The sequence below is a fragment of the Salmo salar genome, chromosome 10, assembly GCF_965601325.2.
Source record: "Salmo salar chromosome 10, fSalSal1, whole genome shotgun sequence".
Taxonomy (NCBI): domain Eukaryota; kingdom Metazoa; phylum Chordata; class Actinopteri; order Salmoniformes; family Salmonidae; genus Salmo; species Salmo salar.
In genome coordinates, this window is record NC_138300.1 from 5993031 (window position 1) to 6014844 (window position 21814).

Consider the following 21814-nt stretch of genomic DNA (forward strand, 5'->3'; position numbering starts at 1 on the left):
CATATGCAACAACTTCAAACACCAGCCACATAACTGCTCTTACGTGAAAATCATGTGCAATTTCCCTTTGAAACAGTTTCTATCAATCTCTGTCATCTCGGGCAGAGCGCAGCCAAGTGGAGTTTCCTCCACGCTGAGGTTTAGCCTAGCCCTTTGTGGCCTGAGAAATGAAATTAGTGGTGGGAGAAATGTGGACACACCCAGCGATGTGCTGATTACAGAGGAACCAAGGGTTATATGCTGGGAAGAGACTTCACCCTTTGGCTGCTCTGTGCCCTGAGATAAACAACAGCATTGAGTTTGAGTCCCAAATGGCACCCTTTTCCATATAGAGTGCACTACTTTTGACCAGGGCCCATAGGGCTCTGGTTAAAACTAGTGCACTATGTAGGGAATAGGTCAAATTAACCAGTGTCATACTGGCTATGTGTTAGCCTGGTCCCAGATCTGTGTGTGCTAGATATGTGTGCCACTATATGATTCACTGATGATGTCTGGAAAACAAATTATGACCATTTCAAGGTCTCTGTGTCTTCTGTTGTGTTTATTTGCAGTATAGCATGTGTTTGAATCTGTGGACAGTATGTGCGTGTGAAGGAGTGGCCTTCTCGAAAGAAATTAATTTTAAAGTGTATTTATTCTAAGTATTTATAGAGCAAGTTGTGTTCATATTTCCTTATTTTATTTAATCATTTACCAAATATTCCAGTTTCTAGATACTGTATTTCCCATCATTTTCAACCAATTGCAGTCATGTGTTCATTATTAAGTGTTACATTATTTCTATTAGTCCAGTTGATGGAATTGGTTAATTGACACAGGTGTTTCAGCTCAGTAATTGGGTCACCTGCAATGTAAAAAATAGGTGTGTTTTGCACATTGGATTCCATAAAAATGTGATGCCTAGTGTTGGGGTGAGTAACTACTGGAAGTGTTGTTGAATCCAATGGGTTGCTTTAACATTAGCTAGCATGCTGATGAAAACGGCAGTTTAATTAAAGACTAGCATTATTTCAATCTTCTCTATGTATTATTTTGGATAATGGGATAATTAGGTGTACAGTGCCCTCTCCCATCCCTGGATTGAGTTATGTTTTCTGAGCCATATCTCCCGCTGACTACATGGCATCCTGATCATGGCAGCCTGCCATTAAGACTTTACAGGGAAGATGAAATTACAGTGACCGTAAGGTCTGAATCTTTAGGCTACTGCCATGTTAAATAGGTGTGCCAGAATGTTTGTGAGAGTTGAATGTCTTAACTAGGGTGAGAGGCATCTGTTTTTAGCTGTCAGTTTTGTTTTAACTTACTGCAGTTCAAAAAATGTGATACCTTTTTTTAATCTGTCCTTTAAGTGTTAGTGTAACGGCCAGCCCTCTCACATTAGCTATGTTTCCTTTAAGTTGTCCAGTAATTTTATTTCTTTTTTGTTGACATTTAGAAGTTCATATAGATGCGACAATTGCCTCCTAGGGTGCGTTTCCATTTAACTCGTGTTTGTAAAAACAGCTGGGCGTAACGATGTCACCCCCCACAAAAAAAATACCCCTGAAAAATCAGTACAGTACAATTGACTAATATTTGAATAATTATGTGCAAACATATCGCCATGGTGGAACTTGCACTCATGTAGTTGTGAAATTGCCAGCCAACCAAAAAACTAAGGTGCAGCAATTCAGGCATTCTTGAAAGTCAGGACAATCCCTGTTCTGCAAAGAACTATTATCTTGAAAAAAAGTTTCCATTTGTCACAAGGGAAGTTAGACGCTCTTGTCAAACGGCTACAATTACACGCCACAACTTTTTTTTTTTATATCACTTTTGTTGAACAAACCTGGGTCAATGGAAACCTTAGTGTGATACTCCAGCAGCATATTTGTGACTCTTGGAATGCAACAGCTAGTTTTGGTCAACAAATGGCCATTTCAAGGTCTATCTGTTTTGATTAATTTGCAGTATAGCATGTCAAACGATGTATAGAATCAATCTTTAGGATGTTTTTATCATACATCTACAAATAATATTCCAACCGGACAATTCCTTTGTCTTTAGAAATGAAAAAGAACTCCGCTCGCTCTCACGGGAGCACGCGTGACTGAGGTCATGGCATTTTTCCAGACACCTGGTTAAAACAGCTCTTATTCTCTCCCCATTCACAGTATGAAACAACATTCTAAAGACTGTTGACATCTAGTGGAGGCCTTAGGAAGTGCAATATAACCCCACAGACACTGTATATATATATACACTCTCTCTCTCCCGCTACTCTCTCCTCTTCCATCCTATCATCTCTTCCCTCTGCTCAAACCTTCTCCAACCTATCTCCTGATTCTGCCTCCTCAACCCTCCTCTCCTCCCTTTCTGCATCCTTTGATTTTCTCTGTCCCCTATCCTCCAGGCCGGCTCGGTCCTCCCCTCCTGCTCCGTGGCTCGACGACTCACTACGAGCTCACAGAACAAGGCTCCGGGCAGCCGAGCGGAAATGGAGGAAAACTCGCCTCCCTGCGGACCTGGCATCCTTTCACTCACTCCTCTCTACATTCTCCTCTTCTGTCTCTGCTGCTAAAGCCACTTTCTACCACTCTAAATTCCAAGCATCTGCCTCTAACCCTAGGAAGCTCTTTGCTACCTTCTCCTCCCTCCTGAATCCTCCTCCCCCTCCCCCCCCCCTCCTCCCTCTCTGCGGATGACTTCGTCAACCATTTTGAAAAGAAGGTTGACGATATCCGATCCTCGTTTGCTAAGTCAAACGACACCGCTGGTCCTGCTCACACTGCCCTACCCTGTGCTTTGACCTCTTCCTCCCCTCTCTCTCCAGATGAAATCTCGCGTCTTGTGACGGCCGGCCGCCCAACAACCTGCCCACTTGACCCTATCCCCTCCTCTCTTCTCCAGACCATTTCCGGAGACCTTCTCCCCTTCCTCACCTCGCTCATCAACTCATCCTTGACCGCTGGCTACGTCCCTTCCGTCTTCAAGAGAGCGAGAGTTGCACCCCTTCTGAAAAAACCTACACTCGATCCCTCCGATGTCAACAACTACAGACCAGTATCCCTTCTTTCTTTTCTCTCCAAAACTCTTGAACGTGCCGTCCTTGGCCAGCTCTCCTGCTATCTCTCTCAGAATGACCTTCTTGATCCTAATCAGTCAGGTTTCAAGACTGGGCATTCAACTGAGACTGCTCTTCTCTGTGTCACGGAGGCTCTCCGCACTGCTAAAGTTAACTCTCTCTCCTCTGCTCTCATCCTTCTAGACCTATCTGCTGCCTTTGATACTGTGAACCATCAGATCCTCCTCTCCACCCTCTCCGAGTTGGGCATCTCCGGCGCGGCCCACGCTTGGATTGCATCCTACCTGACAGGTCGCTCCTACCAGGTGGCGTGGCGAGAATCTGTCTCCGCACCATGCGCTCTCACCACTGGTGTCCCCCAGGGCTCTGTTCTAGGCCCTCTCCTATTCTCGCTATACACCAAGTCACTTGGCTCTGTCATATCCTCACATGGTCTCTCCTATCATTGCTATGCAGACGACACACAATTAATCTTCTCCTTTCCCCCTTCTGATAACCAGGCGGCGAATCGCATCTCTGCATGTCTGTCAGACATATCAGTGTGGATGACGGATCACCAGCTCAAGCTGAACCTCGGCAAGACGGAGCTGCTCTTCCTCCCGGGGAAGGACTGCCCCTTCCATGATCTCGCCATCACGGTTGACAACTCCCTTGTGTCCTCCTCCCAGAGTGCTAAGAACCTTGGCGTGATCCTGGACAACACCCTGTCGTTCTCCACTAACATCAAGGCGGTGACCCGATCCTGTAGGTTCATGCTCTACAACATTCGCAGAGTACGACCCTGCCTCACACAGGAAGCGGCGCAGGTCCTAATCCAGGCACTTGTCATCTCCCGTCTGGATTACTGCAACTCGCTGTTGGCTGGGCTCCCTGCCTGTGCCATTAAACCCCTACAACTCATCCAGAACGCCGCAGCCCGTCTGGTGTTCAACCTTCCCAAGTTCTCTCACGTCACCCCGCTCCTCCGCTCTCTCCACTGGCTTCCAGTTGAAGCTCGCATCCGCTACAAGACCATGGTGATTGCCTACGGAGCTGTGAAGGGAACGGCACCTCCATACCTTCAGGCTCTGATCAGGCCCTACACCCAAACAAGGGCACTGCGTTCATCCACCACTGGCCTGCTGGCCCCCCTACCTCTGAGGAAGCACAGTTCCCGCTCAGCCCAGTCAAAACTGTTCGCTGCTCTGGCACCCCAATGGTGAAACAAGCTCCCTCACGACGCCAGGACAGCGGAGTCAATCACCACCTTCCGGAGACACCTGAAACCCCACCTCTTTAAGGAATACCTAGGATAGGATAAAGTAATCCTTCTAACCCCCCCCCCCCCCCCCTTAAAAGATTTAGATGCACTATTGTAAAGTGGTTGTTCCACTGGATATCATAAGGTGAATGCACCATTTTGTAAGTCGCTCTGGATAAGAGCGTCTGCTAAATGACTTAAATGTAATGTAATGTAAATGTATATTGGATAGGCAATCACTTGAAAAACTACAAACCTCAGATTTCCCACTTCCTGGTTGGATTTTTCTCAGGTTTTTGCCTGCCATATGCGTTCTGTTATATTCACAGACATCATTCAAACAGTTTTAGAAACTTCAGAGTGTTTTCTATCCAAATGCATATCCTAGCTTCTGGGCCTGAGTAGTAGGCAGTTTACTCTGGGCACCTTATTCATCCAAGCTACTCAATACTGCCCCCAGATCCCAAAGATTATATACAGTACCAGTCAAAATTTTGGACGCCTACTCATTCCAGGGTTTTTCTTAATTTTTACTGTTTTTTACATTGTAGAATAATAGTGAAGACATCAAAACTATGAAATAACACATGGAATCATATAGTAACCAAAAAAGTGCTAAACAAATCAAAATATATTTGAGTTTCTTTGATGTAGCCAACCTTTGCCATGATAGTGTGCACTCTTGGCATTCTCTCAACCAGCTTCACTTGGGATACTTTTCCAATAGTCATGAAGGAGTTCTCACACATGCTGAGCACTTGTTGGCTGCTTTTCCTTCACGCTGCGGTCCAACTCATCCAAAACAATCTTAATTGGGTTAAGGCCGGGTGGTTGCGGAGGCCAGGTCATCTGATGCAGCTCTCCTTCTTGGTCAAATAGCCCTTACTTAGCCTGGAGGTGTGTTGGGTCATTGTCCTGTTGAAAACAAATGACAGTCCCACTAAGAGCAAACCAGATGGGATGGTGTATTGCTGCAGAATGCTGTGGTAGCCATGCTGGTTAAGTGTGCCTTGAATTCTAATTAAATCAGTGTCACCTACAAAGCACCATCGCACCTCAATACTTCACGGTGGGAACCACACAGAGACCTACTCTGCGTCTCACACAGACACCGCGATTGGAATGAAAAATCCCAAATTTGAACTCATTAGACCAAAGGACAGATTTCCATCCATCTAATGTCAATTGCCTGTGTTTCTTGGCCCATGGAAGTCTCTCTTCTTATTGCTGTACTTCAGTAGTGGTTTCTTTGCAGCAATTTGACAATGAAGACCTGATTCATGCAGTCCCCTCTGAACAGTTGATGTTGAGATATCTGTTACTTGAACTCGGATGCATTTATTTGGGCTGCAATTTCTGAGGCCTGTAACTCTAATGAACGCATCCTCTGCAGTAGCAGTAACTCTGGGTCTTCCTTTCCTGTGGCAGTCCTCATGAGAACCAGTTTCTTCATCAGCATTTGGTTTTTGTGACTGCACTTGAAGAAACTTTCAAAATACTTAATTTTCCGTATTGACTGACCTTCATATCTTAAAAGTCAAGTAATGCTGGACTGTCATTTCTCTTTGCTTATTGGAGCTGTTGCCATAATATGCACTTCATCTTTTACCAAATTGCGCTATCTTCTGTATACCACCCCTACCTTGTCAGAACACAACTGATTGGCTCAAATCATTAAGAATAAAGACATTACACAAGGTATACCTGTTATTTGAAATGCATTCCAGGAGACTACCTCATGAAGCTGGTTGAGAGAATGCCAAGAGTGTGCAAAGCTGTCATCAAGGAAAAGGGTGGCTACTTTTGAAGAATCTCAAATATAAAATATATTTGGATTTGTAGTAACCAAAAGTGTTAGTTTTGATGTCTTCATGTTTATATTAACTTTTATTATTATGTAGAAAATAGTAAAAATAAAGAAACCCTGGCATGAGTAGGTGTCATCGTTCGACTGTTACTGTGTATATAATTTTGGTAGTGTGCCCTAACTAATTAGTCTCTATTAGGTTTGTGGGTTTTTTCTTCTGTCTACACTCCATGTTCCTGAATGACATTTGAGACCTCAGCTGAGAACACCATTCCCTAAATGGTCACCAGATGGCACCTCGATTGATTTGCTAGTTTTCTTGTAAAAGAGGGTTCTGAAATATTAGCATTATCCAATAGGCACTCTTTGAAATTCCACAAAGTTGTCAACCGGGACACCCACATCACAGAGAAAGATTAAATATGATAATTTCCTTTTTGAATATTAGAGAAGGGTATTGCTTTAGCAGAGAATGTTTCTAATTGTCTTTTTCAGCAAACAATGAAGAAAAGTTAACTAATTACATGGGGGGTGTTTAACAGGTTCTCATTTTTGTTATAGGAGAAACAGAAAGAGACCGAATTAAGATTACAGATCATGATCTCAGGGAGAAATGCCGCATGTCCCCATTGGGGGATTTCTATGTTCCCGAGCTGTTATGCAAAACTCTAACCTAGCCACTCTTATCTTAGCAACAGCTAGCTACACAAGTGTTTAGCTAGCTAATGTTATATCCCGACAACATTGAAGCTCAACATAATTTTGTTCTAAGCCATATTCAAAATTGAAATTGTATCTGGCTTGAATTCAATGTCGGCGATCTGTTTTGATGTTCCAAAATTAGTTATCCAGGTTCACGTCTTGTCTGAGTAGCCCAGATAGCTAGCCAGCTACCCAACTAAAGTTAACTCGTACCTTAAACATTGACCCTCACCACAATACTTTTGTTAAATACTGTGCAGTGGCGCGGTGGTCTAAGGCACTGCATCGCAGTGCTACCTGTGCCAATAGAGATCCTGGTTCGAATAAGTCTGTCGCATCTGGCCATGACCGGGAGACCCATGGGGTGGTGCACAATTGGCCCAGCGTGGTCAGGGGAGGGTTTGGCTGGCAGGGATGTTTCTGTCCCATTGTGCACTAGCGACTCTTGTGGCGGGCTGGGCACAATGCACTCTGAAACGGTCACCAGGTGTACAGTGTTTCTTCCGACACATTGGTGCAGCTGGCTTGCGGATTACATTGTGTCAAGAAGCAGTGTGGCTTGGCTGGGTTGTGTTTCGGAGGACGCACAGCTCTCCATACAGGAGTTGCAGCGACGGGACAAGACCGTAACTACAAATTGGGTACCTTATTTTATAAATTACTTCAGTGCCATTGACGTTGAGACTGTTTTGCGGGTACTATTTAATTGAAGCTGCCAGTTTAGGACTTGAGGTGTCTCTCTCAAACTAAACTCTACTGTACTTGTCCTCTTGCTCAGTTGTGCACCAGGGCCTCCCACTCTTTCTATTCTTTTCATAAAGAAAGATTGAGGGGACAACATAATTAGACTGTGGTCGCTTATTAAGATGCTATGGTATTTCGAATTAAGCACATTGCATATTAGTTTGGAATCTATTAGGAAGTAGTCGATTCTAGAATACGACTTGTGAACATGAGAGTAGAATGACTGAGTAGTCTTTGTCTGGGATGTTGCATTCTCCAGAGGCCCTCTAGATTCCTGGATTAGATTAATTAGAACCTGGACAGAGGTGATATTTGATGGAGTACGTGTAGACAGTCTGTCAAATTGCCTCCAATTATTAGATTAGTGGTACTAAGATTTGGGAGCAAATCAAAAACATTACGAAAGAATTGTGGCTTGTCAATGCTGGGGCCATAGACGTTCAACAGGGTGACAGGGACCAAATTAATGTTGTTCTGTGTGGGTCTGTAGAGATGAGTTGTAAAAGGGGTGTTTTTACGAAAGAGAAAAGCGACGCTTTTCGGTCGTTAAAGACACTAACAGCTTAGACGTTAGGCAATTAAACTTGAAATCCAGTTGGATCTCAGATGTTGCTGCACCATGGCTTTTATGTGCGTTTCTTACAGTAAAAGTGTCCGCACCTTTTGCGTGCGTGCCTGAGACACCTTTAACATATGACTGATTCCTGAGATCGTTTCCTGACATTTTTATCCAAGAGGATTTCAAATAAAACATCTTAAGCATGTACAAGTTAAAATAAAACTTCTGGCTGCAGAAAACAACCAAGCACAGTAACAGACACCAGAGAAACCCGCCCTCCCCACTGCTTCCCCAAATGAAGCACTGTTCTCCATCTCTCATGTAAATGAGGACCGCCGGGCATGGTGGCTTGAATAGACAAATTAATACGTTACTACTTATGAATCAACATAAAAACTACTGTTTGCTCAGTCAATATCCCAGAAATTTGTGTCGAGTGATTTCAACTTTGCAGAGGGTTTGCTATAGTTTTGATAAGTAGGTTGCAGCCTCTTCGGGCTTGGTGAAAACTCTCGTTGTGATGAATATGAAGCATTGCTGGGAAACGCAGGCTATATTTCACCTCCGCCTCTCTCATGGTCTGCATGACATCTTGGAATGCGTGCCGTTGCGCCTTCACCTCCATGGTGTAGTTGGGGGGAAAATGAGAACCTTTGGCCTTTGTATTCCATAGCTCGCTGATGAGCTCCTTTTCCTGAAATTGATTTACCCTTGTTATTATGGTGCACGGCTTGGCACCTAGTGAGGGCTTCACCTGCAGAGAGTGGTGTGCACGGTCAATTAAGTGCTTTAGGAAGTTGTCATTGCCCAGCAGCTTGGGAATGAGATTGGACACGAACACTGTGGGTTACCTTGTTCTTCGTCCTCCCAAATCCAAACAAGTTTGCTGTTCAGCCTGCAACTCCTGCCTTCTAAGACGAGAATCGTGGCTTGTTTTTTTATTAAGTTGCACGCAGGTGGTTTCCAGGCCTCTGATCTGGGTGTCATTGTCAGACGGCCTCATTGGCTGTGTCCATGCGGCTCTTCAGTTCGGCCTGTGCTGTCTTTAGGGACTCAAACTTTGTTTCGAGCCTGTCATAATGATCATTGATAGTTTTATTACAGCCTTTTTCATTTCTTCATTGCCATTGCAGAATCTTGTTGCTGGGTATCTGAAGTGTTGTCAGTACTCAAACTGTAGCTAGCTGCTGCTTGTTGGGACTGGGCCTTTGTAGACTTTCCGTTAGCGGTTCTGTTGGTTTTCGTCACCATTCTTCATTTCTTCGCTGCTAGTTAACTTCTTATGGGCAGGTGGGACGGTAGCGTCTGGGATATGCTTAACACCCCAGCAGTCCTACAATCTAAACTAGATGCCCTCAATCTCACACAAATTATCAATGAACCCACCAGGTACAACCCCAAATCCGTATTGCAGAGTGCGAAATTCAAACTACAGAATTATAAATATATAACTTTCATAAAATTACAAGTGTAATACATCAAAATAAAGCTTAACTTCCTGTTAATCCAGTCGCTGTTTCAGATTTCAAAAAGGCTTTACGGCGAAAGCACACCATGCGATTATCTGAGGACAGTGCCCCGCATACAAAAGCATGAAAAACATATTTCAACCAGGCAGGTGCACCACGAAAGTCAGAAATAGCGATATAATAAATGCCTTACCTTTGATCTTCTTCTGTTGGCACTCCAAAAGGTCCCAGATACATCACAATGGTCCTTTTGTTCGACACTGTCCTTCTTTATATCCATAAAAACTCAGTTTCAGTCAATAATCCACCCAGTTTCCCTCCATCAAAATGCATACAAAATTAATCCCAAACGTTACTAATAAACTTTTCCAAACAAGTCAAACAACGTTTATAATCAAACCTTAGGTACCCTAATGCATAAATAAACGATAAAATTGTAGACGGAGAATCGTTATTGTCTTTACCGGAGAAAAATACCAAAGAACACGCTCTCTTCCATGGGCTTGGAAACACTACAGCCAAAATGAGAGCCACTTAGAAAAACTACAATTTCTGGCTCATTTCTCCAAAAACCAGCCTGAAAGTCTTTCTAAAGACTGTTTACATCTAGTGGAAGCCCTAGGAACTGCAATCTGGAAGGATGTTGCCTTATAATAAAAGTGACAGCATTGAAAACAGTGGTAGGCTGAATTTTCTTTTTTTTAGATTGTTTGTCCTTGGGGTTTCGCCTGCCATATCCGTTCTGTTATACTCACAGACATCATTGTAACAGTTTAAGAAACTTCAGAGTGTTTTCTATCAAAATCTACCAATTATATGCATATCCTAGCTTCCGGGCCTGAGTAACAGGCAGTTTACTTTGGGCATGCTTTTCATCCAGACGTGAAAATACTGCCCCCTACCCAAGTGGTTAATGCCTGGGTTATATACTAAACATGTGTGTGTGTGTGTGTGTGTGTGTGTGTGTGTGTGTGTGTGTGTGTGTGTGTGTGTGTGTAAACTCGGCAACAACAAAAAAAACATCCCTTTTCAGGACCCTGTCTTTCAAAGATCATTTGTAAAAAAATCCAATTAACTTCACAGCTCTTCATTGTAACGGGTTTAAACACTGTTTCCCATGCTTGTTCAATGAACCATAAACAATTAATGAACATGCACCTGTGGAATGGTCGTTAAGACACTAACAGCTTACAGACGGTAGGCAATTATGGTCACAGTTATAAACACTTAGGACACTAAAGAGGCCTTTCTACTGACTCTGAAAAACACCAAAAGAAAGATGCCCAGGGTCCCCTCTCATCTGTGTGAACGTGCCTTCGGCATGCTGCAAGAAGGCATGAGGACTGCAGATGTGGCCAGGGCAATAAATTGCAATGTCCGTACTGTGAGACGCCTAAGACAGTGCTACAGGGAGACAGGACGGACAGCTGATCGTCCTCGCAGTGGCAGACCACGTAACAACACCTGCACAGGATCGGTACATCTGAACATCACACATGCAGAACAGGTACAGGATGGCAACAGCAACTGCCTGAGTTACACCAGGAACGCACAATTTCTCTATCAGTGCTCAGACTGTCTGCAATAGGCTGAGAGAGGCTGGACTTAGGGCTTGTAGGCCTGTTGTAAGGCAGCAACAACGTCGCTTATGGGCACGAACCCACTGTCGCTGGACCAGACAGGACTGGTAAAGTGCTCTTCACTGACGAGTCGCGGTTTATTCTCACCAAGGGTGATGGTCGGATTCGCGTTTATCGTCGAAGGAATGAGCGTTACACTGAGTCTTGTACTCTGGAGTGGGATCGAGGTGGAGGGTCCGTCATGGTCTGGGGCGGTGTGTCACAGCATCATCGGATTGAGCATGTTGTCATTGCTTGCAATCTCAACACTGTGCGTTACAGGGATGACATCCTCCCACATGTGGTTCCTTTCCTGCAGGCTCACCCCTGATAACGGGTTTGGTTTACATGTACATGTGTTTTTCTGGATTTTTTTGTGTTTATTCTGTCTCTCACTGTTCAAATAAACCTACCTTTAAAATGATAGATTGATCATTTCTTTGTCAGTGGGCAAACGTACAAAATCAGCAGGGGATCGAATACTTTTTTCCCTCACTGTATATACTAGGCGGTGTCAGAGGAAGGCCCTAAAAATTGTCAAAGACTCCCGCCACCCAAGTCGTAGACTGTTCTCTCTGCTTCCGCACGGCAAGCAGTACTGGAGCGACAAGTCCAGGTTCAAAAGGTTCCTTAAAACCTCTTACATCTAGACGTTCCGCTAGCGGAACACCACTCCAATATCCAATGATTGGGCGTGGCGCGAAATACAAAATCCTCGAAAATCCGAAAACTTCCATTTTTCAAACATATGACTATTTTACACCATTTTAACCTGTTGGGGATAGGGGGCAGTATTTGCACGGCCGGATAAAAAACGTACCCGATTTAATCTGGTTACTACTCCTGCCCAGTAACTAGAATATACATATAATTGTTTGATTTGGATAGAAAACACCCTAACGTTTCTAAAACTGTTTGAATGGTGTCTGTGAGTATAACAGAACTCATTTGGCAGGCCAAAACCTGAGAAGATTCCAAACAGGAAGCGCTCTCTCTGACTATTTCTTGGCCTTCTTGATCATCTCTAACCAAAACAGGGGATCTCTGGCATAACGTGACATTTTGTAACGCTCCCATAGGCTCTCAGAAGGCGCCAGAACGGTGAATGGTGACTTTGCAGGCCATGGCTGAAAAACAGTAGCGCATTTGGATAGTGGTCGATCTGAGAACAATGAGACTGGGGCATGTGCACGAGGCGACACCATGTTTTTATTTTTTCGTCAAAGTTGAAAATGGAGTCGTCTCGTGCACGCGCGCACCCGTCTCATTGTTCTCAGATCGACCACTTACCAAATGCGCTACTGTTTTTCAGCCACAGACTGCAAAGTCATCATTCAACATTCTGGCGCCTTCTGAGAGCCTATGGGAGCCTTAGAAAATGTCACATTACAGCAGAGATCCTCTGTTTTGGATAGAGATGACAAAGAAGGCCAAGAAATGGTCAGACAGGGTACTTCCTGTACAGAATCTTCTCAGGTTTTGGCCTGCCATTTGAGTTCTGTTATACTCACAGACACCGTTCAAACAGTTTTAGAAACTTTGGAGTGTTTTCTATCCAAAGCTACTAATTATATGCATATTCTAGTTTCTGGGCAGGAGTAATAACCAGATTAAATCGGGTACATTTTTTATCCGGCCGTGAAAATACAGCCCCCTATCCATAACAAGTTAACAGCTTCTACCCCCAAGCCATAAGACTCCTGAACAGCTAATCAAATGGCCACCTGGACTATTTACATTGACACCCACCCCCCCTTTGGTTTTTACACTGCTGTTACTCGCTGTTTATCTATGCATAGTCACTTTTCCCCGACCTACATGTACAAATGTTCATATTACCTCGACTAACCTGTACCCCCGCACATTGACTCGGTATCGATGTTATTTTTATACTTAACTCTATTTTTTGAACTGTATTATTGGTTAAGGGCTTCTAAGTAAGCGTTTGATGATAAGGTTTACTCCTTTTTTATTCAGAGCATATAACAAATAAAACATGTATTTGCTTTTGATGTGCACCACTAAGTCAGAACAGTAGACTAAGTTATGAAGGGGAAAGGGACCAATTTATTAGGGTGAGGCACATGGGCTACTAACAGCTTACTACACAACATACACTTAGTATTACTTTCTTAGCTAGAGTATACATACCTCCCTGGCGTATTATTACATAGTTTATGCAGAAGCATTCAATACATTTTTGGACCTGTATGTTCCCGACTTGGAATTTCGAGTTGGATGACCATTCAAAACGTATTTTCCAGTTGTCTTGAATTTACTCTAGTCTGAGATTTCTGCGTTTCTAGTTGTTTTGAACAGCATGGCCAATGTATTCAAACTTTTCTGGCCCATGGTGTGTTGCGAGTGAATGTTTTATAATTTTAAGCTCATCAAAGACCCTTAAACCTAGACTTGGACCACACCCTTTCTACTGAAATAGCAGGCTAGTGATTGCTTTGCAAAGCTTGCAGTTGGCAACTGATTCCTTCCAAACCACTCATTGTTGAATTTGCAATTTACAACTTGTGTAATATTCATGGCCGACAAGCACTAATACATTTTACTTATTTCTCTTCAATTGAGAAGGATTTGCCAGTAGACTGATGACTTGATTCATGATGATGACTGCTAGCTAAGATTTTGAAAGTATGATGTTGACATGATCAGTCCAATCAAAGCTATGGTACATAAAATGACAAATAACTAACTATCTGTGGCCAATGACCTTGAGCCTTCTTGGATGGGCACTTCTAATGTTAATCTATGGCAGCTAATCTAAGTCAGTTCCAATACCATATTTACAACGTGCAGGGATACTCGAGTGATTGTAGATACTGTATGTGTAGGGGTAAGGGGACCAGGCAACAGGATAGAAGATAAACATTGTAGCAGCTGGTGTGTAGCGTCAGTATAAATGTGAGTCAGCAAAATATGGAGTGAGTGTAGGGCCCTGTGAATGTGCAACGATTGTAATAAAAGGTCAAAGATACAAAGTTAACTCAGTCCGTGTAGGTATTTCATGCATATTGCTTGCGGATAGAAGCTGTAAAGAGCCTGTTGGTGTCGGACTTGATGCACTGATACCTCTAGTCGTGCAGCAGCAGAGAAAATAGTCTATGGATTGGATGGTTGGAGTCTAACGATTTTTCCGGGCCTTTTTACACCGCCTGGTATAGAGGACCTGGATGGCAGGGCACTTGGTGCCAGGGATGTACTGGGCTGTCCGCACAACCCTCTGTAGCGCCACGCGATTGAGGGCGGTGCTATTGCCATACCAAGCATTGATTCAGCCAGTCAATATCCTCTCAATGGTACAGCTGTACAATCCTTTGAGGATTGGAGGGCCCATGGCAAACTTCAACCTCCCTGAGGGGGAAGACGCACAAGCTTGCCTCCTTGACGACTGTGTTTGGACCATTTTAAGCCTTTAGTGAACACTGAGTAACTTGAAGCTGTCTAACTACTCCACTACCACCCCGCCGATGTGGATGGGGGCGAGCTTGCCCCTCTCCCCACCACCCCTGTTTCTTATAGTCCCCGACATTGGTCTTGCTGACCTTAAGAGAGAGATTGTTCCTCTGGCACCATACTGCCAGGTCACTGACCACCTCCCTGTAGGCTGACCCATCATTGCCGGTGATCAGGCCTACCACCGCTGTGTCGTCAGCCAACTTGATGATTTGTGTTGGCGTCATGGGTGAATGGGCGGTGACGAAGCGCACATGCCCCTGTGTTAAGGGTCAGCATGGCGGAGGTGATGTTGCCTACCCTCACCACCTGGGGTCGGCCCGTCAAAGTCCAGGACCCAGAGTCCTAAGCTTGGTGATGAGCATGGACGGGATAATGGTGTTGAACGCTGAGCTGTAGTCAATGAACAGCATTCTCTCACAGGTATTCCTCTTATCTAGGTGGGTGAGGGCAGTGTGGAGAGCAATTGAGATTGCGTCGTCTATGGATCTGTTGGCGTAATGCCGATTGGAGGTGGCTGGGATGGTGGAGTTAATGTGTGGAGTAACCAGCCTCTCAAAGCACTTCATGATTACAGATGTGAGGATTAGACCGGGATTGCACCCTGGAATATCGTCGGGGCCTGTGGCCTTGCCGTTGTTGACCTGATTTAAAGACCCTTCTCTCATCGGCCTCGGAGAGCGAGATCACCCAATCCTCTGGGTTGGTGACGGCCCTCACACCCGGCTCAATGTTTTCAAAGCATGCATAAAATGAATTGAGTTTGTTTGGTAGAGAGGCATTGTCAGGCAGATCACGGTTGGGTTTTCCTTTGTAATCCGTAATGAACTGTAGCCCCTGCCACATCCAGCAGGGGTCAGAGCCTGTATTATGATTCCATCAGTGGTCTCTAACTTTTTTTTAATGCTGAATTGAATGTCATTGTTTTCTCAAAGGTGATAATGTATGTTTTTTGCTAAACTCTTTTCTGAATTTAAAAGTAATTCAAGTAATCTAGTTTCCCCAAATATATGTCCTGATAACGTAAGTGATTACAAAAACTAATCAGGTTACATTTAACTCCCGAGTTACATTTTCTTGGGCTCCCGAGTGACACAGTGGTCTAAGGTACTGCATCTCCGTGCTTGAGGCGTCACTACAGACTTCCTGGTTCGATTCGACTTGATCACAACCGGCTGTGATTGGGAGTCCCATTGGGCGGCGCACAATTGGCACAGCGTCATCCAGTTTTTGCTGGTGTAGGCCGTCATTGTAAAAAATGTGTTCTTCACTGACTTGTCTAGTTAAAGGTAAACAAAATAATAAATATTAACTGATTACATGTAATCTGTTACTCCCCAACCCTAAATATGACCCAGGTCTACATGAGTCATTTGATGTAGAGTATACTGCAGCACTTTACATGGATTAACCCTGATCCCTTGGACATTTATTTTGGTTGATAAAGGAAAGGAGACTGTAGTTGGGGATTTGGAACAGTAAAGGGACCAACATTATGTACTTATAAGGAGGGCTCATCCTCCTCTGGACAACTTTGCCAATAACTAATCATCTTGTTGGGCATTGCCAATGAATGGCAGCTACTTCGGTGTTTCCTTTACATTCTATTAACAAGAAACATAAGCCTTTTCAAAATGTTCTACATTCTAACTTTCAGGGACTACATCCAAATGCCACGTTATTCCCTACATAGTGCCACGCTATTCCCTACATAGCACTACAAATGGAATAGTGTGGCATTTGGAATGCAAACACAAATCTTTAAGTTTTACCAGGCAACCTAGGGTCCATACTTGTGAACATTAGAAAAAGTTTAAGTTTAACCTGGACCTACATTGTAGTTGGTCCCATCTGATAACCTGCCACATGCTAGCCCTATGCTAACCTCACCAGCTGACAATGATTATTTCCTGTAACAACAAACTGCATCAGCTTATCAAAGATCTTAAACTTTATATCCACCAACAAATGGCATTTCTTAAAATAGGTCCTTGGCCACCAGAGGGATATTTACCCTCAAAATTCAAGGTTTACTTTTGTTCCTCTTGGTCTGTCTCAAGTATAGAGTGCCAAAATTGCATGATGATGATGATGATGATGATGCATCCTTGACTAGGCTACTAATGTTAGACACAATTCAAAAGGCACGCTTTCTCATATGTCAAAATCCTACACTTTTACTCATCTGTTTTGCACACATCCAAGTGCTTTTACAGAAAAGAGGTCAATGCAAGAACTTTATTGTACATTGTAAAAAGCCATATGGACTTGTCATATAGCTGTCATGATGTACCATCAACATCATTTTTTCCTGTTGGCAAACTTAGCTAAAGCAGTTGCCTCAAATGACAGTGCTCATTAACCATGGGTTTGAGCTCCCCTCATGTCAAGCATTTTTGGTAAGGGAAACACTGTTCAATGAGACAAAGTCGATAATTATAAAACATTGTACATGTAAGGGTAGCCTACTTTACGTGTTCACATGTAAAATGAATGTGGTTTTCCCTAATGGTGATTGAAGCTAGTAAAAGATTTGCTGGAATGACCGTCAACTTTTTTTGTTTGGGATTATGACTGGATAGTTCTGTTTCAGGGCTCCAAGCAATGATGACATCATACTCATCAGCTGACAGCAGCCACACCTGGGAATGTTGGGGGAAGAGGATTATTCTGGAAATTGGGAACCCGGACGTCTGAAATACAGGAAAGAATCCTGGAAATACAGTTCAATAATATTTGGGACCATGCAGGTTTTTATAGGAAGAGTTTGGATATTTTCCACAGGGGAGCAAATGTGGAATATAAGTGCCAAATAAAGTTCTTTATATTGCCTTTTAAACATTTAAACTAAAAGCCATGTACGATATCTGCTGGCTCAGAGCCAGTGGCTCTGTATTAGCAAAGGGAAGGAAAATATTGATAAGCTTGAATCATTAATTGAAACAATAAGTCGCCACTCCACCTCTGAGGAATGGGCCTGGAGAAATGTACCCACTCTCAAATTCATAGACGGAGCTATGTACGCAAGGACTAACCATCATGATATAGTTAACTATGTTTTGATGCTATACAGTGTTTTACTTTGTTTACAAACATTGGTGTAAAAAAAACAAGCTTATATTTTGGGTTCTAATGGTGTATGACTGTTGAACTAAGCTCATGAGGCATTTTCACAGGGACATTCTTCAGAGGTTTACAGGACCAAAAAGTAATTTCAGGCAAGCACAGGGAGAGCCTGATTACTATGTGATTCTGATGCCCTTCGTATGTATGCAACATCAATGTGAAACACATGTAATTTATTTTTCGGTGTGTCATAGATTTGTATGTTCAAAATAAATCTGTAAATGCACTACTAAGAATAATTTGTCTTTATCATTTGTCAATTATTTTGTCCATATAGGCTACTGTTTTGGTAATACCATTGTGTCTAAGGCCACCATTCATTCTCAGTAAATAGAAAAGGTAATGCAGTCACTTGCAAAAGGAAGATGGTAAATTGCATAATCCATTCATGCTATGTACATACAGTAGCCTATATCTTCGTTGTTGATTTTTGACTAAGTAATTCAACTTTGGAATAAAGAGATCATGACACCTGTAAGCTGCAACGTCAATATTATTGAAAGATGAACTGCCTCTACACACAGGCATGCATGTCTTTCCTGTATCATAAAGACAAGAAAATGTGAATCCGCCTTTCCCAGGTTTAAGACAGCAGGGTACATTTTTTTTGCAGAAACTGAACCTTGAGTGCGTGACAGAATACGAGACAATGATGAAGTGGCATGTATTATTCTGTTACATGCATTATTTGGTCATTTACTTTGACTACATAGCTGTGTAATAAATGCGTTATGGCTAAGTATTTCATGAATGTGTTGTAACAGGTCCCAACTGCATTAAAGGATAATGAAATGGCATACAGTATTTAGTCTTCTTAATAAAAGCATCATTACAATAACAGTGTAGTGTCATGGCTGTAATCAAAAGTGTCTGTGAATAGTAGCGATGAGTCACGGGAACCCCCCAAAAATCTCCAAGAGATTTGCCTGCAATTCTGTTGAGGATATATTGTTGTGACATGAAATATCAGTTAGCAAACAATTAAATTGTATCTATTTTAAATGCTTGATCTAATATAGCATATGTGGTTGCATTCCCATTGTTTTGGTACATTTCCGTTGAGTAAGGTAGCTCCAAAATGCAGCTGTTTCAGCCTCTGCTTTCTGTGGTGGAGAGGCAGACAAAGAAATTAGTGTGTTTGGCTCAGGGTGCTGTCACTCATAGTGAGACTACGTCGCCAGCAAAAGCCCATCTTCAGTGCTCCATTGATTTACAGTAGAAGCAAACAGAGACCAGAGCTTGTCGTTTCCAAGGGGAGCAAATTAATTATAGTGGGTAGAACAAGCAAGGAGGTGGGCAGAGCCAAGCATGAGCTAGTGAGATTGTATTGATGCGTTCTAGCATTTATTTTCACATTTCCGTGTGGTGCCAAGACAACAACCTCTCCCTCAACGTGTTCAAGACAAAGGAGTTGATTGTGGACTACAGGAAAAGGCGGACCGAGCACGCCCCCCATTCTCATCGACGGGGCTGTAGTGGAGCGGGTTGAGCGCTTCAAGTTCCTTGTTGGCCACATCACCAACAAACTAACATGGTCCAAACACACTAAGACAGTCGTGAAGAGGGCACGACAAAATCTATTCCCCCTCAGGAGACTGAAACAATTTGGCATGGATCCTCACATCCTCAAAAGGTTCAACAGCTGCACCATCGAGAGAATCCTGACTGGTTGCATCAATGCCTGGTATGGCAACTGTTCGGCCTCCGACCGCAAAGGAACTAGAGAGGGTAGTGTGTACAGCCCAGTACATCACTGGGGCCAAGCTTCCTGCCATCCAGGACCTCTATACCAAGTGGTGTCAGAGGAAGGCCTTAAACATTGTCAAACTCCAGCCACCCTAGTGATACTGTTCTCTCTGCTACTGCACGGCAAGTGGTACCGGAGCGCCAAGTCTAGGTCCAAGAGGCCTCTAAACAGCTTCTACCCCCAAGCCATAAGACTCCTGAACATCCAATCAAATGGCTACCCAGACTATTTGCATTAACCCCCCTACCATGCACATTGGCTCTGTACCAGTACCCTCTGTAAATAGTCTCGGTGTTATTTTACTGCTGCTCTTAACTACTTGTTACTTTTATTTCTTATTCATATTTTTTAAACTACATTGTTGGTTAGGGGCTTGTAAGTAAATATTTCACTGTAAGGTCTACACCTATTGTATACGTCGCATGTGACTAATACAATTCTGAAGTGCATGTGTACAATAATTCAATTTGCCACTTGCACGCCTTCTAAACAACGTAATTTTTGGAAACTTTGGCAAATACAGTCCACACTGTTTTGTTACAGATTATAGTTTTGGAAACAAAAACTGTATGGCGATCAAATGTTTCATCGATGAGAAAATTAGCAGAAATCCATCTTCACTGCTGCCAACTGGGCTTCCTCTCATCACCATATTTGGTAGTGAGTGGAAACACTAACCGGATGCTACACATTTATACATCCGGTAAAATATCTGGCTCATTGTTCTATCTGTGGTAGAAGTGGCCTCCCAAGAAGGGTCATTGTCATTGGCCACAGATAAGTCAACCTCTTATGCACGGTAACTTTGATTGGGATAACTTCATAACTAGGTTTACCACGCTTAATGTTATGAAGGACATGTAGAGAGAACGTATCGATGCTCATTAGCCACCTAAACTTAAAATGTCCATCCATTAAAATGAAGCATGCTGGAAAAGACGATTCAAGTCAAGTGGTTGGTGGTGGATCATGTTTTTAAGTAGGCTAGCTATAATATACTATCCACCTCATTTTTGAATGTTGCTATAGGCACAGCCAAACAACAGAAGTGATGGATTCGACTTCCGCTTTATTTCCCTACTGCAGTACACTGGTGGCAAAACTTGCCAGAGTAAATGATTTGAAAGAATCAATTTATAGAGTTTAAAATTCAAGTAAACAAGTGTAAGTGTAATTTTATATTTCTTTAATTCAAGTTCACTAATGTTACATAGCTAGACTTACGTTAGTTGTGTTGTGGCAGAGTTAAGGACCATCCACCAAGCCTATAACAATAAATATAATGATAAACTATAGGCTACATAAGTACAAAATGTTTTGAGCATCCACACTAAAGGAAAGTTTATCGTTCTGCAGTCCTAGCACCAGTCAATCGACTGATCAACGCATCCCACTGCACACTGCTGATTAAAAACTCTTTCCTGACCTCAAATTACCAGATCGATCACTTGTGGCCTCATGGGTGGAATGTTAATGTTTCAGAATTTCAGAATTAATAAAAAAGTTTTTTACCTGTTGAAAATTATTTCTATGTCAAACCGTTTTGTTATATTTCAGTCTTCTGTGATGTATACTGAACAAAAATATAAATGCAACATGCAACAATTTCAAAGATTTGAAATAAATTCATCAGGCCCTAATATATGGATTTCACATGACTGGAAATACATATGTATCTGTTGGTCACAGACACCTTAAAAGGTAGGGCGTGGATCAGAAAACCAGTAAGTATCTAGTGTTTCCACCATTTGCCTCATGCAGTGCGACACATCACCTTCACATAGTTGATCAGGCTGCTGAATGGCTGTTAAAAGTTTCTGGATATTGGAGGGGACTGGGACATTTTCAGCTTCCAGAAATTGTCTACAAATCCTTACGACAAGGGGCAGTGCATTATCATGCTGGAACATGAGGTGATGGCGGTGGATGAATGGCACGACAATGGGCCTCTGGATCTAGTCACGGTATCTCTGTGTATTCAAATTGACATTGATAAAATGCAATTGTGTTTGTGGTCCGTAGCTTATACCTGCCCATACCATGACCCAACCACCACCATGGGGCACTCTGTTCACAACGTTGACATCAGCAAACCACTCGCCCACACAAAGCCATACACGCTGTCTGCCATCTGCCCGGTACAGTTGAAACTGGGATTCATACATAAAGAGCACACTTCTCCGGCGTGCCAGTGGCCATCGAAGGTGAGCCCACTGAAGTCGGTTACGAAGCCGAACTGCAGTCAGGTCAAACTCTGGTAAGG

The 21814-nt window shown here is 43.1% G+C and overlaps 1 protein-coding gene across 6 annotated transcripts in view; it reads left to right on the forward strand.

Annotated features, from left to right (window-relative positions):
* Positions 1-18043, forward strand: part of mcoln2 (mucolipin TRP cation channel 2) — a 67933-nt gene extending 49890 nt beyond the window's left edge. For all 6 annotated transcript variants that reach the window (XM_045687261.2, XM_014215625.3, XM_045687260.2 and 3 more), the window contains one exon: positions 17272-18043. In XM_045687261.2, coding sequence (XP_045543217.2) covers positions 17272-17308 — 37 coding nt within the window. In that variant the 3' untranslated portion in view covers positions 17309-18043. The remainder of the gene's footprint in view (positions 1-17271) is intronic.
* Positions 18044-21814: the final 3771 nt, after the last annotated feature.